The 17,228-nt window shown below is 48.2% G+C and overlaps 2 protein-coding genes and 1 long non-coding RNA gene across 3 annotated transcripts; 2 read left to right on the plus strand and 1 right to left on the minus strand.

Moving 5' to 3' along the window:
- Positions 1–978: 978 nt before the first annotated feature.
- On the minus strand, positions 979–4,695 carry LOC125550134 (short-chain dehydrogenase TIC 32, chloroplastic-like). The gene is made up of 8 exons (XM_048713050.1): positions 4,433–4,695; positions 4,114–4,345; positions 3,368–3,447; positions 2,796–2,949; positions 2,616–2,694; positions 2,141–2,225; positions 1,987–2,033; positions 979–1,383 (listed from the first exon to the last, which is right to left on the minus strand). Exons 1-8 carry the CDS (start codon positions 4,542–4,544, stop codon positions 1,222–1,224), a joined length of 951 nt encoding a protein of 316 aa, XP_048569007.1. The 5' UTR covers positions 4,545–4,695; the 3' UTR covers positions 979–1,221.
- A 279-nt stretch (positions 4,696–4,974) lies between these two features.
- LOC125553297 lies at positions 4,975–6,067 on the plus strand. The gene is made up of 2 exons (XM_048717111.1): positions 4,975–5,140; positions 5,271–6,067. Exons 1-2 carry the CDS (start codon positions 4,975–4,977, stop codon positions 6,065–6,067), a joined length of 963 nt encoding a protein of 320 aa, XP_048573068.1.
- Positions 6,068–6,867: 800 nt separating this feature from the next.
- Positions 6,868–8,435, plus strand: LOC125553327. The gene is made up of 2 exons (XR_007304029.1): positions 6,868–7,200; positions 8,015–8,435. It is a non-coding gene; the product is annotated as an uncharacterized LOC125553327 (long non-coding RNA).
- Positions 8,436–17,228: the final 8,793 nt, after the last annotated feature.

Genomic DNA, 17,228 nt, shown 5'->3' on the forward strand with positions numbered 1-17,228 from the left:
TGGTGCGGGCGGCTCAAGGAGCCTGGGCAAGACGGCTCGCGGTATAGGCGCTCCGCCACGGACGTTCTAGAGCTGGTTGTGGAACCCATGCGGTGGGTCATCGTCATCGTCAGATGGCAGGCAAACAAATGGGGCACCACCGCGCCGGCCCTTCTGCCCGGTGAGCCGAGTCGCCATGCCTCGGACTCCGGGAGCCGCCGCACGCTCAGAGGACGCGACAAGAGCAACCAACGGTGCATGGGAGTACATGCCGAAGACGACACACCGAAGTTGCATGAGCGACGTTGGTCCACTCGGTGATGGCTCGGAGCGCCTCGGCCCGCGGTTGCATTCACCCTGGACACCCGCCGGGCATGACGTGAAGCTCGAAGAGCCGCCCTTGTCCAACCGCGAGCGATGGAGGGCGAGCCCCTTGTCGGACAACACAGATCGAAGACTCCGCAGCAACCACATCACAATCAATTGGGTCGGTTTTGGACTCCCAATCTGCTGCCTGAGCCGGCCATGGTGGAGCGGAGGAGAAGGGAGAGGACAATATGGAAAGGGAGTGGAGCAGAGCAGTCGAGAGTGAGGCCTAGGGTTTGGTTTGAGGTGGTGTGGGGCTGGCATAGGCCAGTCCAGCGTGGACCACCTCATAATCGCTCCACATATGGCTGGGTTTGAGGGGTGCCGGACCGCGTGGACATTTGACCTCGTTATGTGGGGTCTGGTCGGGCACAGTTTTTCGGCCCAGGCATGGTCTGGACTGTGCGCCGGGATAAATGTGGGAGAGTGAGGAGCTAGTTGAAAATGTTCTAAATAGTACAACCTCCGTCCCAAAATAAGAGTGTCATAAGAACACTCTTATTTTGGAACGGAGGGAGCCATCCTTGTCAAGAAAAAGAATAGAAGCAAGGAGGCAGTATCTCACAGCCCAGATACCGTATGGAGGACGCTCCCTGTCCCTCTCATTGGAGAGGGGAGGGGAGAGCATATTCATACTGCACCAACAAAAATTCTCTTGTTGCATCTGCACATGACGGAATTCAGACACATGGATCAAATTCTCTCCCTATTTGTCTGTTTTACTTTTACCAGACACGCAGACTCAGCTGTTTGTTGTATATACAGTATTACATTACTGTCCATTATACCGTATCGACGACACTCCCTGTTCCTCCCATATCTTTCATCTCATCTCTCCCAATCAACCAAACCAAACCAAACCAGGTCAGGCATTCTTCAGGCCACGACGAGGTCGAGGGTGCAGTCCCACAGCTTCTTCCCCAGCTCCACGTCCTTGGCCTTGTCGCTCGGCTCGTACAGGTTGCTGTCGCTCCAGTACTTCCCCGACACCCCCTTCGCGCCCGGGTGCAGCGCCACGTAGCACTGCGTCGCAGCCCCCTATTGCAAATCCAAATCCCAAATCAAATCAAATCGCCCAAGAGCAAGAGACTAGTGTTTTGTACTGTCAGAGCTAGCTAGTAGACTTGGAGCTAGGATAATGACAGAAATAATGATGATGATTGATTGATTTCTGGCCACAGAGTTTCAACATCTATAGCCGCGTGTTAACAAATGATGATGACCCAGTGAGATCTGGATCTCTTCTACTTCTCTAATCAACTTGTACATTCTGAATAAACTAGTACTGTACATCTTCAAGTATATATTAGGGGCCTGCCCGAGGCAGCAGACCAAGTGCAGTGCAGTGCCGGTGAGGTCCCTAGTAAGGAGTACATCGCCAAACCTAGGACAAAAAGACTAGTAATACTCCACAACTGCAGATCCTGCCGTCCTATGCCATTTCCCAGATCAAGCTCAATTCGTCATCGACGCAATGTGACGACATCCCATCACATGGCCACGTTATTATAACGCGGAATGCTACACCTATCGTTTGATAGTTTCTCAACACCAGCCATGGAGCCCCTGTTGTTATATAATCTAAAATGGACACAAGGCCCTGCTGTCAAGATTGAGCGTACTGCTGCAAAAGAAGCGCACCTGCTGGACGTTCTTCAGCACCAGTCTACCAAGCGTCCGGCTCATGACTGCAGATACGGGAAGGAAAACCCCCCCATGAAATCAGTCGTTAGTTAGGGTTTCAAAAGAAGCACTCCATTTCTGCTGAGTAGAGTATATTTCTTTCTTTGTTTACCATCTATGATGCTGTGGTGGCGAAGAAGGTTCGTGATGATAGATCCAGGATGCAGAGAGTTCGCAGTGATGTTAACACCCTCTTCCTGTTATCAACAAAATACTGAATCATGATTTGACGTGCTTGGGCTCAACACAAATCTATATATCATATTGATAAAGAACTGAAAATAAGAGCAAACAATTCAGCTTTCAGACAATGGGTTTGGATGCAGATAAGCAGATTGTTCTCCCACAATTTCAGACCCAGAGAAACAAATGAAATGTGTCATTAAGATCGTGTGGAACAACCGCTCAGCTTTCTTTTATTCCAGAAAGTGGTGTGATTTCTAACCGCAGACTCTGAGAAAAAAAAATCCAACTGACGATGTTTGCTAGCATAAGTACTCATGCTGGACCTAACAAGCTCGAAATAATACGAACCCAAGACATGGCGCAGTGCCACAAGCACACAATCTAAAAGGAACGAGACATACCTTAAATCTCCTGGCAAGTTCATTAGCGTGTAAAATGTTGGCAAGCTTTGACTGCCCGTATGCTGCAATGGTGCTATACCTGCACAACGCAAGGTTGAAACAGCAAGTGATTCTCGTTTGCCTTGACATAAAGTAAATGGTAGGGGAAAACATAAGAATGACGGCACGGAAATTACATACTCTTCCTCGTCATTTAGCTTGGCGAAACGGATGCCTTCCTTGTATGCAAACCTGTGCCCCTCTGACGAAACATTAACAATTCTTCCTTCCACGTTTGATTCACGAGAGGTCTTCTTCATGGTCTCCAGCAGAAGATGTGTCAACAGAAAATGCCCTGAATATTATGACATGACAGTTAGTTTTTTTTTAGAAAAGGAGGATCATGACAGTTAGGTGACGTAGAAACGAACTAGTAGGGTTAGGAGAAATAGAAATTACAAGCTTGTAACTGTCTGCTGATACAATTTGCAGGTTTTGCACTGCTCTAGAATTGGCAGCAATTTTCTTTTTAATTATATAGGTTCAGAGTTCAGGAGCAGCAGTACTACAGCAATGTCGATACATCAAGGGGCCATTCAAACTTATATTAAGGCATAAAAAGTCAACCTCGCTGCCAGGGGAATGCCACTGGAATAAAATTGACAACACTATTTCTGAAATGAAGTGTTTTTTTTATCATATCAGGGTATGTTAACTGGGTTCATCAGCTAGTCAAGTAGTAGATGGGAGTTGAGTTGGTAATCGATTCATACCGACATGGTTAGTTGCAAACTGCATCTCGATGCCATCCTTTGAGAGGGAGAAAGGGGTCGCCATTACCCCTGCGTTGTTGCTGCCAGCCAGAGAAAGCATCATGCATGTAATCAGGGAACACGATGAGCTATTAGAGTACGCTTGAGCAAGCATGAAAGACACTAGGTCCCAATACACGAGATGATTATTGAAGAAAGGTACAACCAGTAAGTATTCAGGGTCAATTGTTGTGGTGCAAGAAGCATCGTAAGCAGATACTTGACCAATACTATGATCTTGTATCCAGGTCACTAGCAATGTCATACCAACTCTAGTCTAGAGTGAAGTGCTACAAACCGATTACCGTTGCATGAAATGAAATTTCCCATGCCCATAGCCTCCTTAAAATTTGGAAATCTGGAAGATTGTTCCTGAATTCAGGACTGAAGGCATCACCAGAATATCTTTCTTCCACCCTACACTGATGTACTAGTCGCAGCATTTACTCGGACTAACATGTTATGGTTCAAGTGGAGCCGGTACAAAAGAGACCCAGAAATTAAATCGGCTCGGTGTTGACAGAAACCTGCTGAAACTATCAAGTTGCAGCCAAACTGACAGAAACCTACTCATGAAGTCATGATGCAGATGTTGCTCTCTGAATTTAATGGCCGTCAGCCCCTGTCTAACTGAACCTGAACCTGAATGGTCTTGACAACTGAACCTGAACCTGAACCTGAACTATCGAGAAGTGGGGCTGCCTTACATGAGGATGTTGAGCGGGAGTCCCCTGGCGGCGAAGTCGTCGGCGAACTTGCGGACGGAGGCCAGGGAGGAGAGGTCCAGCTCCATCACCTCCATGCTCGCCGCGGGGGTCTCGGCGAGGACGGCCTGCCGCACGTCCTCTGCGGCGGCGAGGTTCCTGACGGCCATGACGACGTGGGCCCCGCGCGCCGCCAGCACCCGCGCCGTCTCCGCGCCGATCCCGCTCGACGCACCTGCCAGCGGCATGGCAGGGAACCGATTCAGCGACTCGAATCAGATGGAACGAGGGAGGGAGGGGCAAAGGAGGGGTAGGTAGGTACCGGTGACTATTGCGGTGAGGCCGGCTGCGGAGACGCCGGCGGTGACCTGGTCGGCGGTGGATGCCCAGGAGAAGCCCGAGGCGCCCTTGCGGCTGAAGATCCAAGGCAGCATCTTTTCTTCTCTTCTAGTCAAATCACGCAGAGGCGGAGGCGGCGGCCGGCGGAACGGAAGATAGATGCAAGCAAGGAAGGATGGAGGGGGCGGGCGGCCGGCCGGCGGGCAGTCTCTTCCCTTTCTCTTTTGCTACGCAACGACGGAGGAAAGTTTTAATTTAGTCTTGGTTTTGGTAAGATTTTTTAAAAAAGGAGCGAATATGGTAAGATTTGATTTGATTTCCGTATCCGGAGGGATAAGTTTTGATTGTGTTGTGAAATTTTTGATTTGATTTTATTAAGTTAATCCATGAGGTGATTTTGGAAAAGTATCGATCAGCTATAAAGAAGGAAGTCAGGCCAAGCCCATCGTGAAACCCTAGGCCCACACACAATCCCTCCATTCCTCACAGAAAAAGAGGCAGGAATCCTCCCCTCCGCAGCCAGCCATGTCGTCGTTCCAAGGCTGGATAGATCTGCCGCCGGAGCTCCTTTCTCGCGTCGCCGATGGCCTCGACGACCTCAGGTCCTACACCAGCGTGCGGGGCACCTGCACGGCATGGCGTCGCGCGCTCGCGCCACCTACGCCATCGCTGCTCGTCCTCCACCGCGACGGCGCCACCAGACATCGGCCCGCCGCCATCGCTGCTCGTCCTCCACCGCGACGGCGCCACCAGACATCGGCCCGCCGCCATCGTCTCGCTCCCTGCGCACCGCTCCTTCGGCCTCAAGGCAATCCCCTCAGGCCCGTCCTGCCCCAACGCCTTGCACCCGATGCGCGGCTCCTTCGAGTTCACGTCCACCTACCCGATTAGGAGCTGCCTCGGTTGCGGAGGCGGGTGGCTTGCCCTTTCCGTCTGCCTCTACGACGGCCAAAGCCTGCTCACCCTCTTCCACCCAGTCACCGCCGCCGAGATTCTGCTACCGCCGCTCATCTACGACACCCGCTTGCTCTCCAAGATCGTCTTCGTGCCTGACCCCACTAGGGACGACTTCACCGCCGCCACCATCTGCGACATCGACAGGCTCGCCTACGTCACCGCGGGGGCCAGGAGGTGGGCCATCCTTGACCGCGTCCGTCTTGCCACCGGAGACCAGCTCATCAATGTCGTCTACCATCAAAATGGTATGGTTTACTGCCTCACTCGGTTTGGGAATGTTTATGTGCTCCACCTACCGGAACGCCGCCGCCGCGAACCCGTCATCATCAAGGACCAGACATTAGCAGAGGATCTTGTAACGCGTAACAGGCGCATCATTCAAATGCACAATGTCGGATCGGACATGAACGCGCCGGCTAGCGTGCAACCACTGCTCTTGTCTTCGGCGAGCAGTTTCACCCCAGTGTACATCGCTGTTTCGGATTTGACGAGTGCCAAGAACCTGTTTCGGATTGCTAGTTGTACGGTCACTTTGCATCTGGCGGGAGGCGGTCATCGCCGTATAGAGGATGATGAAATATTTGTTCTCAAGTATGATCCCCGACGCAGGCCTTGCTGGGACGCGGTGGCTGACTTGGGGGGATCTGTGACGCCCGGATAATTAAGCCATAGTAATTCCCTGCTAATGGTGCTACGTCATCATGATTACTGTTGTTAAACTCGCGTTGTTTCGAATCCGGTCCAAATTTCAAATTTAAATTAAAGTCAAAAATAAAAGTTTTCAAACACAAAATCTAAAATGTTCAAAGTGTGGAAAATAATCACTAGTTATTTGTCATGTTGGAACCAACCTCTTTTGGATTCCCAGGTGCCCCTGGAAATTTATTTAGTGGTCCAGTAGCATTTAAAATTGGCCTTTCCAATTTTTAAAAATGCTAGACAACTCCTTTTGGCCCCAAACTTTTTGTGCCATCTAATATTGTTGTGCTTTATTTAAGTGCAAAGTTTTACAAGTAACAAAGCTCATTTGGTAGCTAGAATAAATAGAAAACAGTAGCGGGAATGTAAAACAATAAAAGAATAGAAAATGAATAAAGCCTATTGTGCCACTGGGCCATAAGTGGCCATCAGCACACAAGGCCCAGCCCACCAAGAGCCATCCTCCTCCCTATTCACAGCAGGAGGTCATGGCACGCATCCGACCACCATGGCCGCGGCTGTGGATGCGTGTTGGACATCCCGCGGCTTACCCCGGCGCCTACTTGACGCCCCGAGCTCCCCTCTCTCTCCCTGGTAACCCTAGTCCCCAAATCCCCTCTCCCTCGCTCATATCCGACGACCTGGAAGAGGCCGAACTCGCGGTCGTCGTCATCGTCGTCGATCCCGCGGCCACCGGTCTCCATTCGTCGCGCCAAGACGTCAAGGAGCTCCGCCATCATCGTCTCCATCGCCACCCCGGCGCCTACTTGATGCCCCGAGCTCCCCTCTCTCTCCCTGGTAACCCTAGTCCCCAAATCCCCTCTCCCTCGCTCATATCCGACGACCTGGACGAGGCCGAACTCGCGGTCGTCGTCATCGTCATCGATCCCGCGGCCACCGGTCTCCATTCGTCGCGCCAAGACGTCAAGGAGCTCCGCCATCATCGTCTCCATCGCCCTTCCCTTTCGGTTGGAGCTCGGACGGCCTGCTGCCTCGCCATCGCGCGGTCTTCTCCGCCACGGTCGTCGACCCCGTCGTCGATTCGCGCATCTCCGGTTCATCCCCGACCACCTCGAGCTCGCCTAAAGAACCACAGTGAGCTGCGCCTTCGATTCCCCCTTCTTCCCTGTCTATTCGGTCACCGTAGGTGCCCTCCCCCGAGCTTAGCCGCCGCGGCCGGAGCTTCGCTCTCCAGGCTCCTGGCCGCGCTCCCATGAGCCCTGGGCATCCGGCCGTGCCCCTGCGGAACCCCCGCGTGCGCGCCCGCCTGGGCCATGCCCTGCCTCGCCCCTGGAACGTGCTCGCCGTGCCTGCAACCGCCCGCCATCCCGCTTCCCTACTGCTCCCGCTAGCTGCTCCTGCTTCGAGCTGCTGCTGCTCAGCCTCCCTGTGCCATTGGACTAATGGGCCATTGTCAGAACATCTTATTGCTTTGGTTGGAGGAGGTCCATCTTATAGAGCCCATGATTCTTAGTATTTAGTGCTACTGATGCTAATATTGTTACAATTTGCTCATTTGCACCACATTTTGCTGATATTGGTCTCAATCAACGTATGCATGATGGTTGGGGTAACGATGCTTATATGATGCCTGAATTAATGATAAGGTTCCATTAACAAAACAATCAGTGATGTTTAGCAGTGTTTACTGACTAAACTCACACTCACACACTTATTTTTGTCCTGTTTCATGGTGACATGGTTACCTAAAGATATATTCTGAATGAAGTGTGTCATTTTTCTTTATCTGAAGTGAAATCTTGCAATCTTAAGTGTTATGTACCTCCATAATATTTTACTGTACTAATAAATACAATAGTAGTAACTAGAGATGTGTTCCGCTTCAGATTCAGTATATGTATGTAGTCTAAATTAGTGCTGATATATACATTGTTCAATAATTCTGCAGAAGGAGTGTTTCTAAACTTCTTGATAGCGCTTTCCGTGAAAACCTAGACCGTCTTATCCGGTCATACACTCGCAAGGTCATGGTACTCTCTCTTGGAGTATGAAAGGAACACCTGCGGCAGCAATCCCTGACTCACGAGAGCAAGGTGAAGAACAACATAGAGTTGATGACGAGGAACATGAAGTTCGTTATGCTAGGCCTCGTTTAGTGATTCCACACCCACCTATTCCTCCTTGTCAGCCAGTATTTGCAAAGCCAACACGAGTATTTATTTGTTTATTGCTTAAGTTTGCCCTCCCGGGGGAAGGTGCCATTGCAATCCCACCTTTTTTTCTCTGAGCCGATCAATTTCATAGGCGGATATGTCAACTTGTTTTCTTTGCAAAACTGGAAAAATCATATGGAGATTTTCTATGTTTTACTTTGCTTGCAATTTCGAAGGAAATTTGCCGTCAAGGACCAAAAGGAAGTTTCCTTTTTTTCTGTGACAACCGCAATATGCGACTGGAAATTCCCGAAGGTTTCCATGTTATATATGGTCCTTGATTGAAAGTTTTCTTTATTTTCATGGCAACAGTCATAAGTGCCTAATACTGTAGGAAAGTTTTGTTGTCCCATATATTTCTGTGTTTTTGGTTCCTCCATAGGATTCAAAATGCCGTGGCATTTGAATGCTCAACTTTTTTTTTCCATTTCTATGTTTTTAGAATGGTGAGAACCAGACGTGACATGAGATTATCTATATCTTCTATATCAATATAAAAAGACCCAAAGGGGCAGATCCAATAAATCCCGGCCGTCAAATCAGGTCAATCCAACGACTAAGGCTGCTCCAATGGTGAGTGCTCAACATGTTTAGTGTGCAGTTAATATCATTCCAAATATTAACGCCAATGGTAATCACATACTTAATACGCAAATAATATCCTACACATGTACCCAAAAAGAGCAGCCAATGCCATGAGTTCTCCTCCTGCTAAAAACAGCAGCCTACCCATCCCACTATGTAGAAATACCGACTCGCCAGCTCTCCTCTACCGCCCGGCTTTCGTCTACACATGGAGAGATAACCGGACAAAGGCAACTCGTGCTCGACTGCTTATTTGCCACGGCATCCTGGAACTCACCCTGGTGTCCCACCGTGTCGGCTCCTCCCCTTCCAAGTAAAGTTTCACGGCCTCGGTTGTTTCTGCCATATGGTCGGGGGTCAAGAGGCTGCCATGATGCCCCACTTTTGACAAGGAAACAACCAGACTCTACTCATGTGAGACGTGTTGTGAGCAGGGATGACACATGCTACGGTGAGTGGGACAACATGTTGCACGCGGTGATAACGGGCGCTTTGACTTGCTAGGATGACATGTTGCAAATGGTGGGATGATGTGTTGTGACCTCTGGGACGACATGTTGTCAGCAGCAACGACAGGCAATACAATTACAACTGGTGGGGAGATGTGCTTCGAGTGGTGAGGGCAGATGTTGTGACCGGTGGGATGACATGCTGCAAGCGGCAATGACAGACCCTGTCAGTGGTGGGACGACATGTCGCGAGGCCGTTAGCCGAGTGCTCATTCTTGCAGAAATCTCCGCGTACACCCCATGTCCCAGTTGTGGATCATGTCCGTCACCGTCTGCGCGTACGTCTTCCTCCTGCTCCTCTGCATCTTGCGCAGCAGGCCGTTCTATGTCGACCTGGTCTGCCTCTCCTACGGCCTCCTCGCCGCCGCCGTGACTGTAGCCTACGTCAGCCCGCGGGCTGCCGTCATTGCCCTCCACCTGGCCACAGTCTACGCGGCCGCGCACCTCGGTTACGCGCTGGCCCTGCACCGCCTCCGCACTGGGGCCGCGCCGGCCGTCCCTCCTCGCCCCTCCTCCTTGGACTTGGAGGACCAAGAACGCGTGCGGGCCCTCGCGATGATCTTCTTCACGGTGCTCTGCATGGGGCTGATGAGGGTGTTGGTGATGGACACGGTCGGCGTCCAGGAGCTCATGACCGTCTATTAGAGCATCTCCAGCCGTTCGCCCCCCCAGGACGCATAAAAATTGCCCCTTGAGGGCGAGCCGGCGATACAATCGGCGCTGGGGGCGGTTTTGCACCCAGTCGTCGCCCCCAGCTCGCCCCAAGTGCCGATATTGGCCCACTTTTCAGCCTCATTTCGACGAATAAAGGGCCCATATGGGCGACAATAGGCCCATATTCGGCGTGGTTCACCATTGTTCGGCGTTCAATTATCAACATAATAATGTTTTATCACATATTTCATCACAGAAATATTAAATACTTCAACAAAATAGTACAACAACAAATAGTTCAATACAAATTATATAGTTCAACAATTAAAAACTCATATTTCATCACAAGTTGCGCCCAGCGTCGCCCTTGAGCCTCCATAGGTGCTCTATCAGATCTTGCTGTAGTTGATGATGCACCTGCGGGTCTCGGATCTCCTGACGCATACTGAGATAGGCAGTCCAGGTTGCCGGTAGCTGGTGATCAACTTAGGCTAGAGGACCCTGCCTGTAGTATGGTTTAGTGTCAAACACTGGGTCTTCTTGCTCGCTCTCGATGATCATGTTGTGTAAGATGACACAGCAAGTCATAATCTCCCACATTTGATTTTTCGACCAGATCCATGCTCTGGGTGGTGACCGTGGGCCTAGTGCTCCTGCATGGCGTGCTGTTCCCGGCGGGGATGGAGACGACGACGTTTTTCCTCATCGTGTGGGGGCACGTTGGTTTCTCCGGCGACCCGCACCGTGGCAGGCGCCGTCTGCGCGGCGGTCTTCCAGCTGCTGCTGCTCATGGCATTGGCTGCTCTTTTCGGCTACTGTCTCGTCGTCTACATAACCTACCTGCACGTTGCCACCGCCGCCGATGCCGAGGCGGACGACGGGATGGTAGACCACCACGGCGGTGGAGAGATGGCGATTCTGCAGGAGCTTCATCTTGAGCATGGAGAGTAAGATCATGATCTGCTGCTGGTGCTGTCGAATACTAGCTAGTAGATGCCCATTGGCTGAACCTGAACTAACGGAAGTACCTTGATTCAGGAATGATCACTTAATTTGCAGATCTTCAACATGGTTACACACCTTACCTTATACATGCTCACCTGAATTGAGAATGATGGCAGTTGAAGCTAGATAGCTGAATCAGATCACTGCATCATTCAGATTGAAGCCCCCCCACCCGATCCACGGAAAATTGCATCCATGTGGAAAGCCTTCGATGGAGCTACGGCGAATCAGATAAGTCATGGAAAAAATTGCATCCATGTGGAGTGACCATTGAATTAATGGAAGAGGACATTTCTCAAGTAAAGTGATCGAGGATTCTAGGGTTTGTGATCCTCATTACAATTAGTGCGCCCAAAGGTAGTTAAGTCCGAGTCGACTCCGTAGCCGATGGATCTTTTGTGCGGAGATTTCTACAAGACCGAGCACTCGGACTCGCAACATGTCGTCCCACCGCTTGCAATATCCGTCGCCGCTTGCAATATCCGTCAACATGCCCTCGAAGCACATCTTCCCTTTGGTTGTAGCGTCCGCCATAGCCGCCTGCAACATGTCGTCCCAAAGGTCGCAACACATCGTCCAACCATTTGCATCATGTCATCCTAGCAAGTCAAAGCATCCCGTTATCGCCCGCTTGCAGCATGTTATCCCACTGGTCGCAGCATGTGTCATCGCTGCTCATAGCACGTCTCATAGGAGTAGAGTGTGCTTGTTTCCTTGTCAACGGTGGGGCATCATAGCATCCTTAGCTTTAGATTCTATCATCGTTGTATCTTGCCTTGTGTGTGTGTGTGTGTGTGGTGTGATGTCGAGTTGCATGGTAGTTGTTTTATCTATAAAGCGGAGCGCGAGCCTTTTTTGATAAAATAAAGTCAGGCAATAGCAAACAATAAGAAGGTTGTACCCACACATACCCTACCCATTGTCATCATGGGGTCCCTCTGTCACGTTTGGATTTATTTATAAAATGGGCAATAGCCCTTCTTTTAGAAGAAACTAGGAAAACCTTCATCTCCCTAGAACATAAAAAGGAAGTTTGAACACAATTGTCATGGGATTTTTCAAAATCTATTTTAAACATCATTTTTGTTCCCATGAATATCATTTCAAGCTTTATGTAAGATAACTACTAAAGTATATATCTTCCTTTGGTAAATGTTGTTTGTACAGGGGTTATAGTTTTATCAGCTGAAGTAATAACCCTATTATTAATAACCTTAGTTATCAACTTAAAACTGACATCACTCAAACATAGAACTGTACATCTTATGAGCATCTACAGCCGAACTTGGTAAATTTGAACCCTCAAACGTCCGCGGCATCTGGAATGAATTATTTGAGGCCTGGTCACTGTTCGCGGACGCGCCCGGATGAGGCCGTGATGCCACACCTTGCGGCGGATCCATGCGTCATTTGGATGGACGCAATGGATCCCCGTGAAAGGAGTCTGAGCGCTATCGTCGGGCGGCCTCCTCACGGAAATGGCGGAGCGTAAGCCGGACCGTCATGTCCTCCTCGGGACCACATTGGATGAGCTCGGGGCCGATGAATCTGAAGGTGTAGGACTCAAATTCGCTGCCTGCCATGCCAGAGATCGCTGGGCAGAGCGGAGTGTAGTGGAGGGGACAAAGTGGAGTGGCTAGGGTTTGATCCAAGGAGCGGACGAGGACGACTATATGTGGGATCAGGTGGGCCGGGTCCGACGTGAAGGACGCGCCCGGGCCTCCTCCCCACCAATGTGGGTCGGGTCTGACCTCCCCATATGTTATTCAATTTAGACTGGAGATATGACGGGTTTGAGACGGATTTGAGGCATCGTCTTTTTTTTCGATCAGGTGTATGGGTAGGGTTTTTTTTGACCGATCAGACCGGACTGTGTGGGTATTGGGCGCCCGGCTGTTTTTAGAGCAAAAAATACCTCACGCGTTAGAAACCATCATTTTTATGTGTCGAAGACAAACAACACTTCAACAGACGTTGTAAAATAGAGCATGCACTAAAAAACTTTATCACGGGCTGCTAGGCTGCAAATTTAGGGTGGCGAATAGGTAGGACCATCGAATTAGACGTGTTTTGGCGCATCTGAATAGCGCAACGTGTTTTTGCACATCTGAATAGTGCACAAGCTGCTAGGCTGTGAATTTAAGGAGCTGGATAGGTAGGGCCGTCTAATTGGGCGTCGTATTTTTGTGCATCCGCTTTGGACGCAATGTTTTCAAAAACCTTTTTGTCACTCCCTAAAAGGACTATTTTGACGCTGTAAAAGAACATCCGGAAAAACCTCTTTAATGCTATAAAAGAATCAAACCGTGCCAAAATTTGGGACGCCGGATTAGGCATCATGTTTGTGTATCTAAAAAACCTCTTTTCTCACACACAAAAAGACTATTTTCACACTGTAAAAAGAATTATACCGTATCTAGAAAACCTCTTCATCGCTCCCTATTTTTTTTTCACGTGGCTCAGATGCTCGCAGAGCCCCGGGTGGTGCCCGAATGTGGCCACTAGTGATACTAAGCTAGTACACCGGCACCGGCACGACGATGAAATGATTCAGATGTACAGAGTAGTACCTCCATCGCTACACATTTTAGATGTTTTGAATACTGAAATGAGTGAACATATATGATAATGAATCAAGTCTCTTTCATCACTAGTGCAGAACCGGGCAATAGCACCGGTTCGTAAGGCCCTTTAGTGTCGGTTCCATAACCGGTACTAAAGTGTGGGCAAAGCCCCCCCCCCCTTTAGTACCGGTTCAGCACGAACCGGTGCTAAAGGGAAACCACGTGGCACGAGCCAGCTCCGGGGGCCGGGAGCCCTTTAGTACCGGTTGGTAACACCAACCGGTACTAAATGTTTGTGGGTTTTTGTTTTATTTTGTATTTTTCAATTAAATTTGTGTTATCAATTTAATTTAGGATTGTTTTACGTTATAATGAGTTGTAGTCGTCATCATCATCATCATCATCATCATCATCGCATATTAATAAATAAATAAACTCTAGCTAGCTAAAAATCATCGTAGTCGTCTAATTACCACTATTTAATCATCATAGTCATTACCGCTACCTATCTAATCATCACCAACACTGGCTAGCTTAAAGAGGAAACATTCACTTTGTAACAGAAGCAAAGATATCATCGAGTTCAACATAATCATCACCAACATCGAAGTTCAGGACATGAGACACTAATTAAGAGCATGAACTAGTGCTGCTCCCTCTCAGGTAGAATAGCATAGAACATGTATAGCTCTCCCGATTCATCATACTGGAGCATGCAGATGAATCTGTCTCCTAATCTTAGATTGCGCTTCTCCTTGCTGCCCCCTAGTACTTCTCTGCGATCATTAACAATTTTGCTCCAATCTTTCACTATTAAGCATTCTTCGCTTTCAGAAATCCTGAATGCACTCATGTGCAATGTAGGATATCTTGGCCGTAAGCTAACCATTGACATGTCACCTTTAGTCTCGATCCACTGAGGCACAACTGTCATCGAAAGTCCCTGTTGAAGAACATCGTATAGTAATTAATATACTAAGCAATGAAAGTTTAGCTTCAAAAATAATGTATGCAAAAGATGCACTAATTAAGGACAAATAGTTAAAATCTTACCATCTTTCGATTATAGATGTGACCGTAGTTCAATACGATCACCATTGGCCGCACGTTTTGAGTACTAACATTTCTAAGTTCAGGAAAAAAATTTGTCTTGACAGTATTAAGATCCTCAAGCCATGAAATATAATGACTTATCTCCTCGCAATTTAGTTGAGCCCCGGGGCAGTAGTAGGTCCTGTCTACCAAGCGCCAGACATGTTTGCTTGAACCGAAATAAGCTGACAATACAAATTAGTTGTCAACTATTTTTAAATAAACTGTATCAAAGACATAAACATATGCATGCATGGTTGAGAAAAACTCACATAATGATAGAACTGGAGGCGTTTGCATATCGACCCAGATGTCTATATTAACTTCAATATCATCTTCCAGACGAATATCAAAGGTGACAACCATACCAGGCTCAAATGCATAAGCCTTGCATAGTGCTTGCCAAGTTTTGCATTCAAAATGGGTGTATGTGTCTCCATTATATAATTTGACGCTGAAAGTATACACATGCTCTGTCTTCAAGTAAACCCTCTTTACCTCCATATCATCTATAGCACTAAAACCTATCTTATCCAAGACAAAAATTCTTGCATGGCAGGGGATGCGCTAGTAGAATAGTGAAAATTTAAAATTATAAGTTGAAGCAAATGAAGCATAAGTTTTGCATTCAAATAATAATTGACAAAGTGACTTACTGTATCAACTTCGAATGTCTCATCCAGCTTGATGCTGAAGCGCCTACCATCAACAAGGAAATTTCTGTCGCATAGGCCGCGCTGGTCTTCACAGTGTTCGCACATAATGAAATCTTTTTCGTTGTCAGATGACATTTCCTATGTTCATATAGGTGAAACATTAAACACCTATTACTATCTAACATTAATTAATATCTAGCCAAATATATATTCATCTAACATTTGACATTAATATATCTAACTATATTCATCTCTAACAATTGACATTACTATATATTTAACTTTTCTATCTAATTCATCTAACATTCGACATTAATCTAACATTTATATAAAATCAAAATATATAAAAAATTAAATAAATAGAAAAACTCATTAACAAATAATATTTTAATTAGATCATCAAATCTCAGATACCTAAATTTTCTTACTAAAAATAAACTAGTTATATTAATTATTGAACTAGTTCAAATCTCATATACCTAAATAAACTAGTTATATTAATTATTGAACTAGTTGAAATCTCATATACCTAAATAAACTAGTTCGACAATTTTCTTACTAAAAATAAACTAGTTATATTAATTATTGAACTAGTTCAAATCTCATATACCTAAATAAACTAGTTCGATAATTTTCTTACTAAAAATAAACTAGTTATATTAATTATTCAACTAGTTCAAATCTCTATAGTTCGACAATTTTCTATCTAGCTAATTCATCTAACATTCGACATTAATCAAACATTCGATCATCTAATTAACTTTTCTAAAAAACAGAAAATAAGTAAAAAAATGTGTGTGCGTGTGTATGTGTGTGTGTAGTGTGTACGTATATATGTGTGTATGTGTGTATGTGTGCGGCCCCGTACGCCGCCGCCCCGTACGTACGAGCGGGGGCGCCGGCATACGGGGCAGGGGCGGCGGCGCCGCCGTACGGGCCGGGTGTGACGACGACGGACGGCGGCGCGGCGGGTATACGCGAGAGCGAGAGACGTACGGGACCGCGGCGGGACGACGACGGACGGCGGCGCGCGGCGTTCGGGGCGGCGGCGCGAGACGGCGACGACGACGGGCGGCGGCGGGGACAGCGACGACGACGACGGACGACGGGCGACGGGCGGTGAGTGTCGTGGTTCTAACTCTGACAGTGAGGTAGGGGGGTATGTATGGAGAGGCTAGATCTCAGCTATGGAGAAGCTGTAAATACACCAGGATGTACGAGTTCAGGCCCTTCGCGGAGGAAGTAACAACCCTATGTCTCGGTGCCCGGAGGCGGTCGACTGGATTATGTGTGTATGGATTACAGGTGTGCCCACCCCTGCTACTGAGGAGGGGGGTGGCTTATATAGAGTTCGCCAGACCCCTCCGGTCCTTAGTAATGCAGGGTTAAAATACATTAAGACTGGGCGTTACTGGTAACGTCCTTATTAAAGTGCTATGATGACCATAAAGACTACTTAATGGCCGCTTGCGGAGTGACTTTAGATCTCCTGTCAGTCGAGTGGTTGGCTTCGTAGTCGAGTGGTAGCTTCCTGGTCGAGTGTCTTGAATCCGTCGAGTGGGATACCTTCAAGTCGATTGAAAGGCGACTTCTTCCAGGGATGTCCTTGGGTAGGGCTCTTAGGACAGGTCCATGCCCTTACCCTAGGTACATAGCTTCATCAGCGAGGACGGGTTCGAGCGGCGCGCGAGAGGTTGGAGACGAAAGAAGTGGGGAGATCTAACTGAATTTTCGTAAGTGTTGTATATATAGGAGAGGCCTTTAGTACCGGTTGGAGCCACCAACCGGTACTAAAGGCCAACTTTGGCCAGGCCAAGAGGCGGGAAGAGCAAGCCTTTAGTACCGGTTGGTGGTTCCAACCGGTACTAAAGGGTGGTCTTTAGT

This window comes from Triticum urartu, chromosome 4, assembly GCF_003073215.2.
Source record: "Triticum urartu cultivar G1812 chromosome 4, Tu2.1, whole genome shotgun sequence".
NCBI classification, from domain to species: Eukaryota; Viridiplantae; Streptophyta; class Magnoliopsida; order Poales; family Poaceae; genus Triticum; species Triticum urartu.

What these genes read in the sequence shown, in the direction of transcription:
- LOC125553297 (XM_048717111.1), top strand. Translation starts at nt 4,975, where the DNA reads ATGTCGTCGTTCCAAGGCTGGATAGATCTGCCGCCGGAGCTCCTTTCT. An exon ending in GCTCGTCCTCCACCGCGACG is followed by an intron (nt 5,141 to 5,270) that starts GCGCCACCAGAC and finishes CAATCCCCTCAG; the next exon opens with GCCCGTCCTGCCCCAACGCC.
- LOC125550134 (XM_048713050.1), bottom strand. Translation starts at nt 4,544, where the DNA reads ATGCTGCCTTGGATCTTCAGCCGCAAGGGCGCCTCGGGCTTCTCCTGG. An exon ending in AAGCTAAATGACGAGGAAGA is followed by an intron (nt 2,695 to 2,795) that starts GTATGTAATTTC and finishes TGCGTTGTGCAG; the next exon opens with GTATAGCACCATTGCAGCAT. An exon ending in TGCTGAAGAACGTCCAGCAG is followed by an intron (nt 1,384 to 1,986) that starts GTGCGCTTCTTT and finishes GATTTGCAATAG; the next exon opens with GGGGCTGCGACGCAGTGCTA.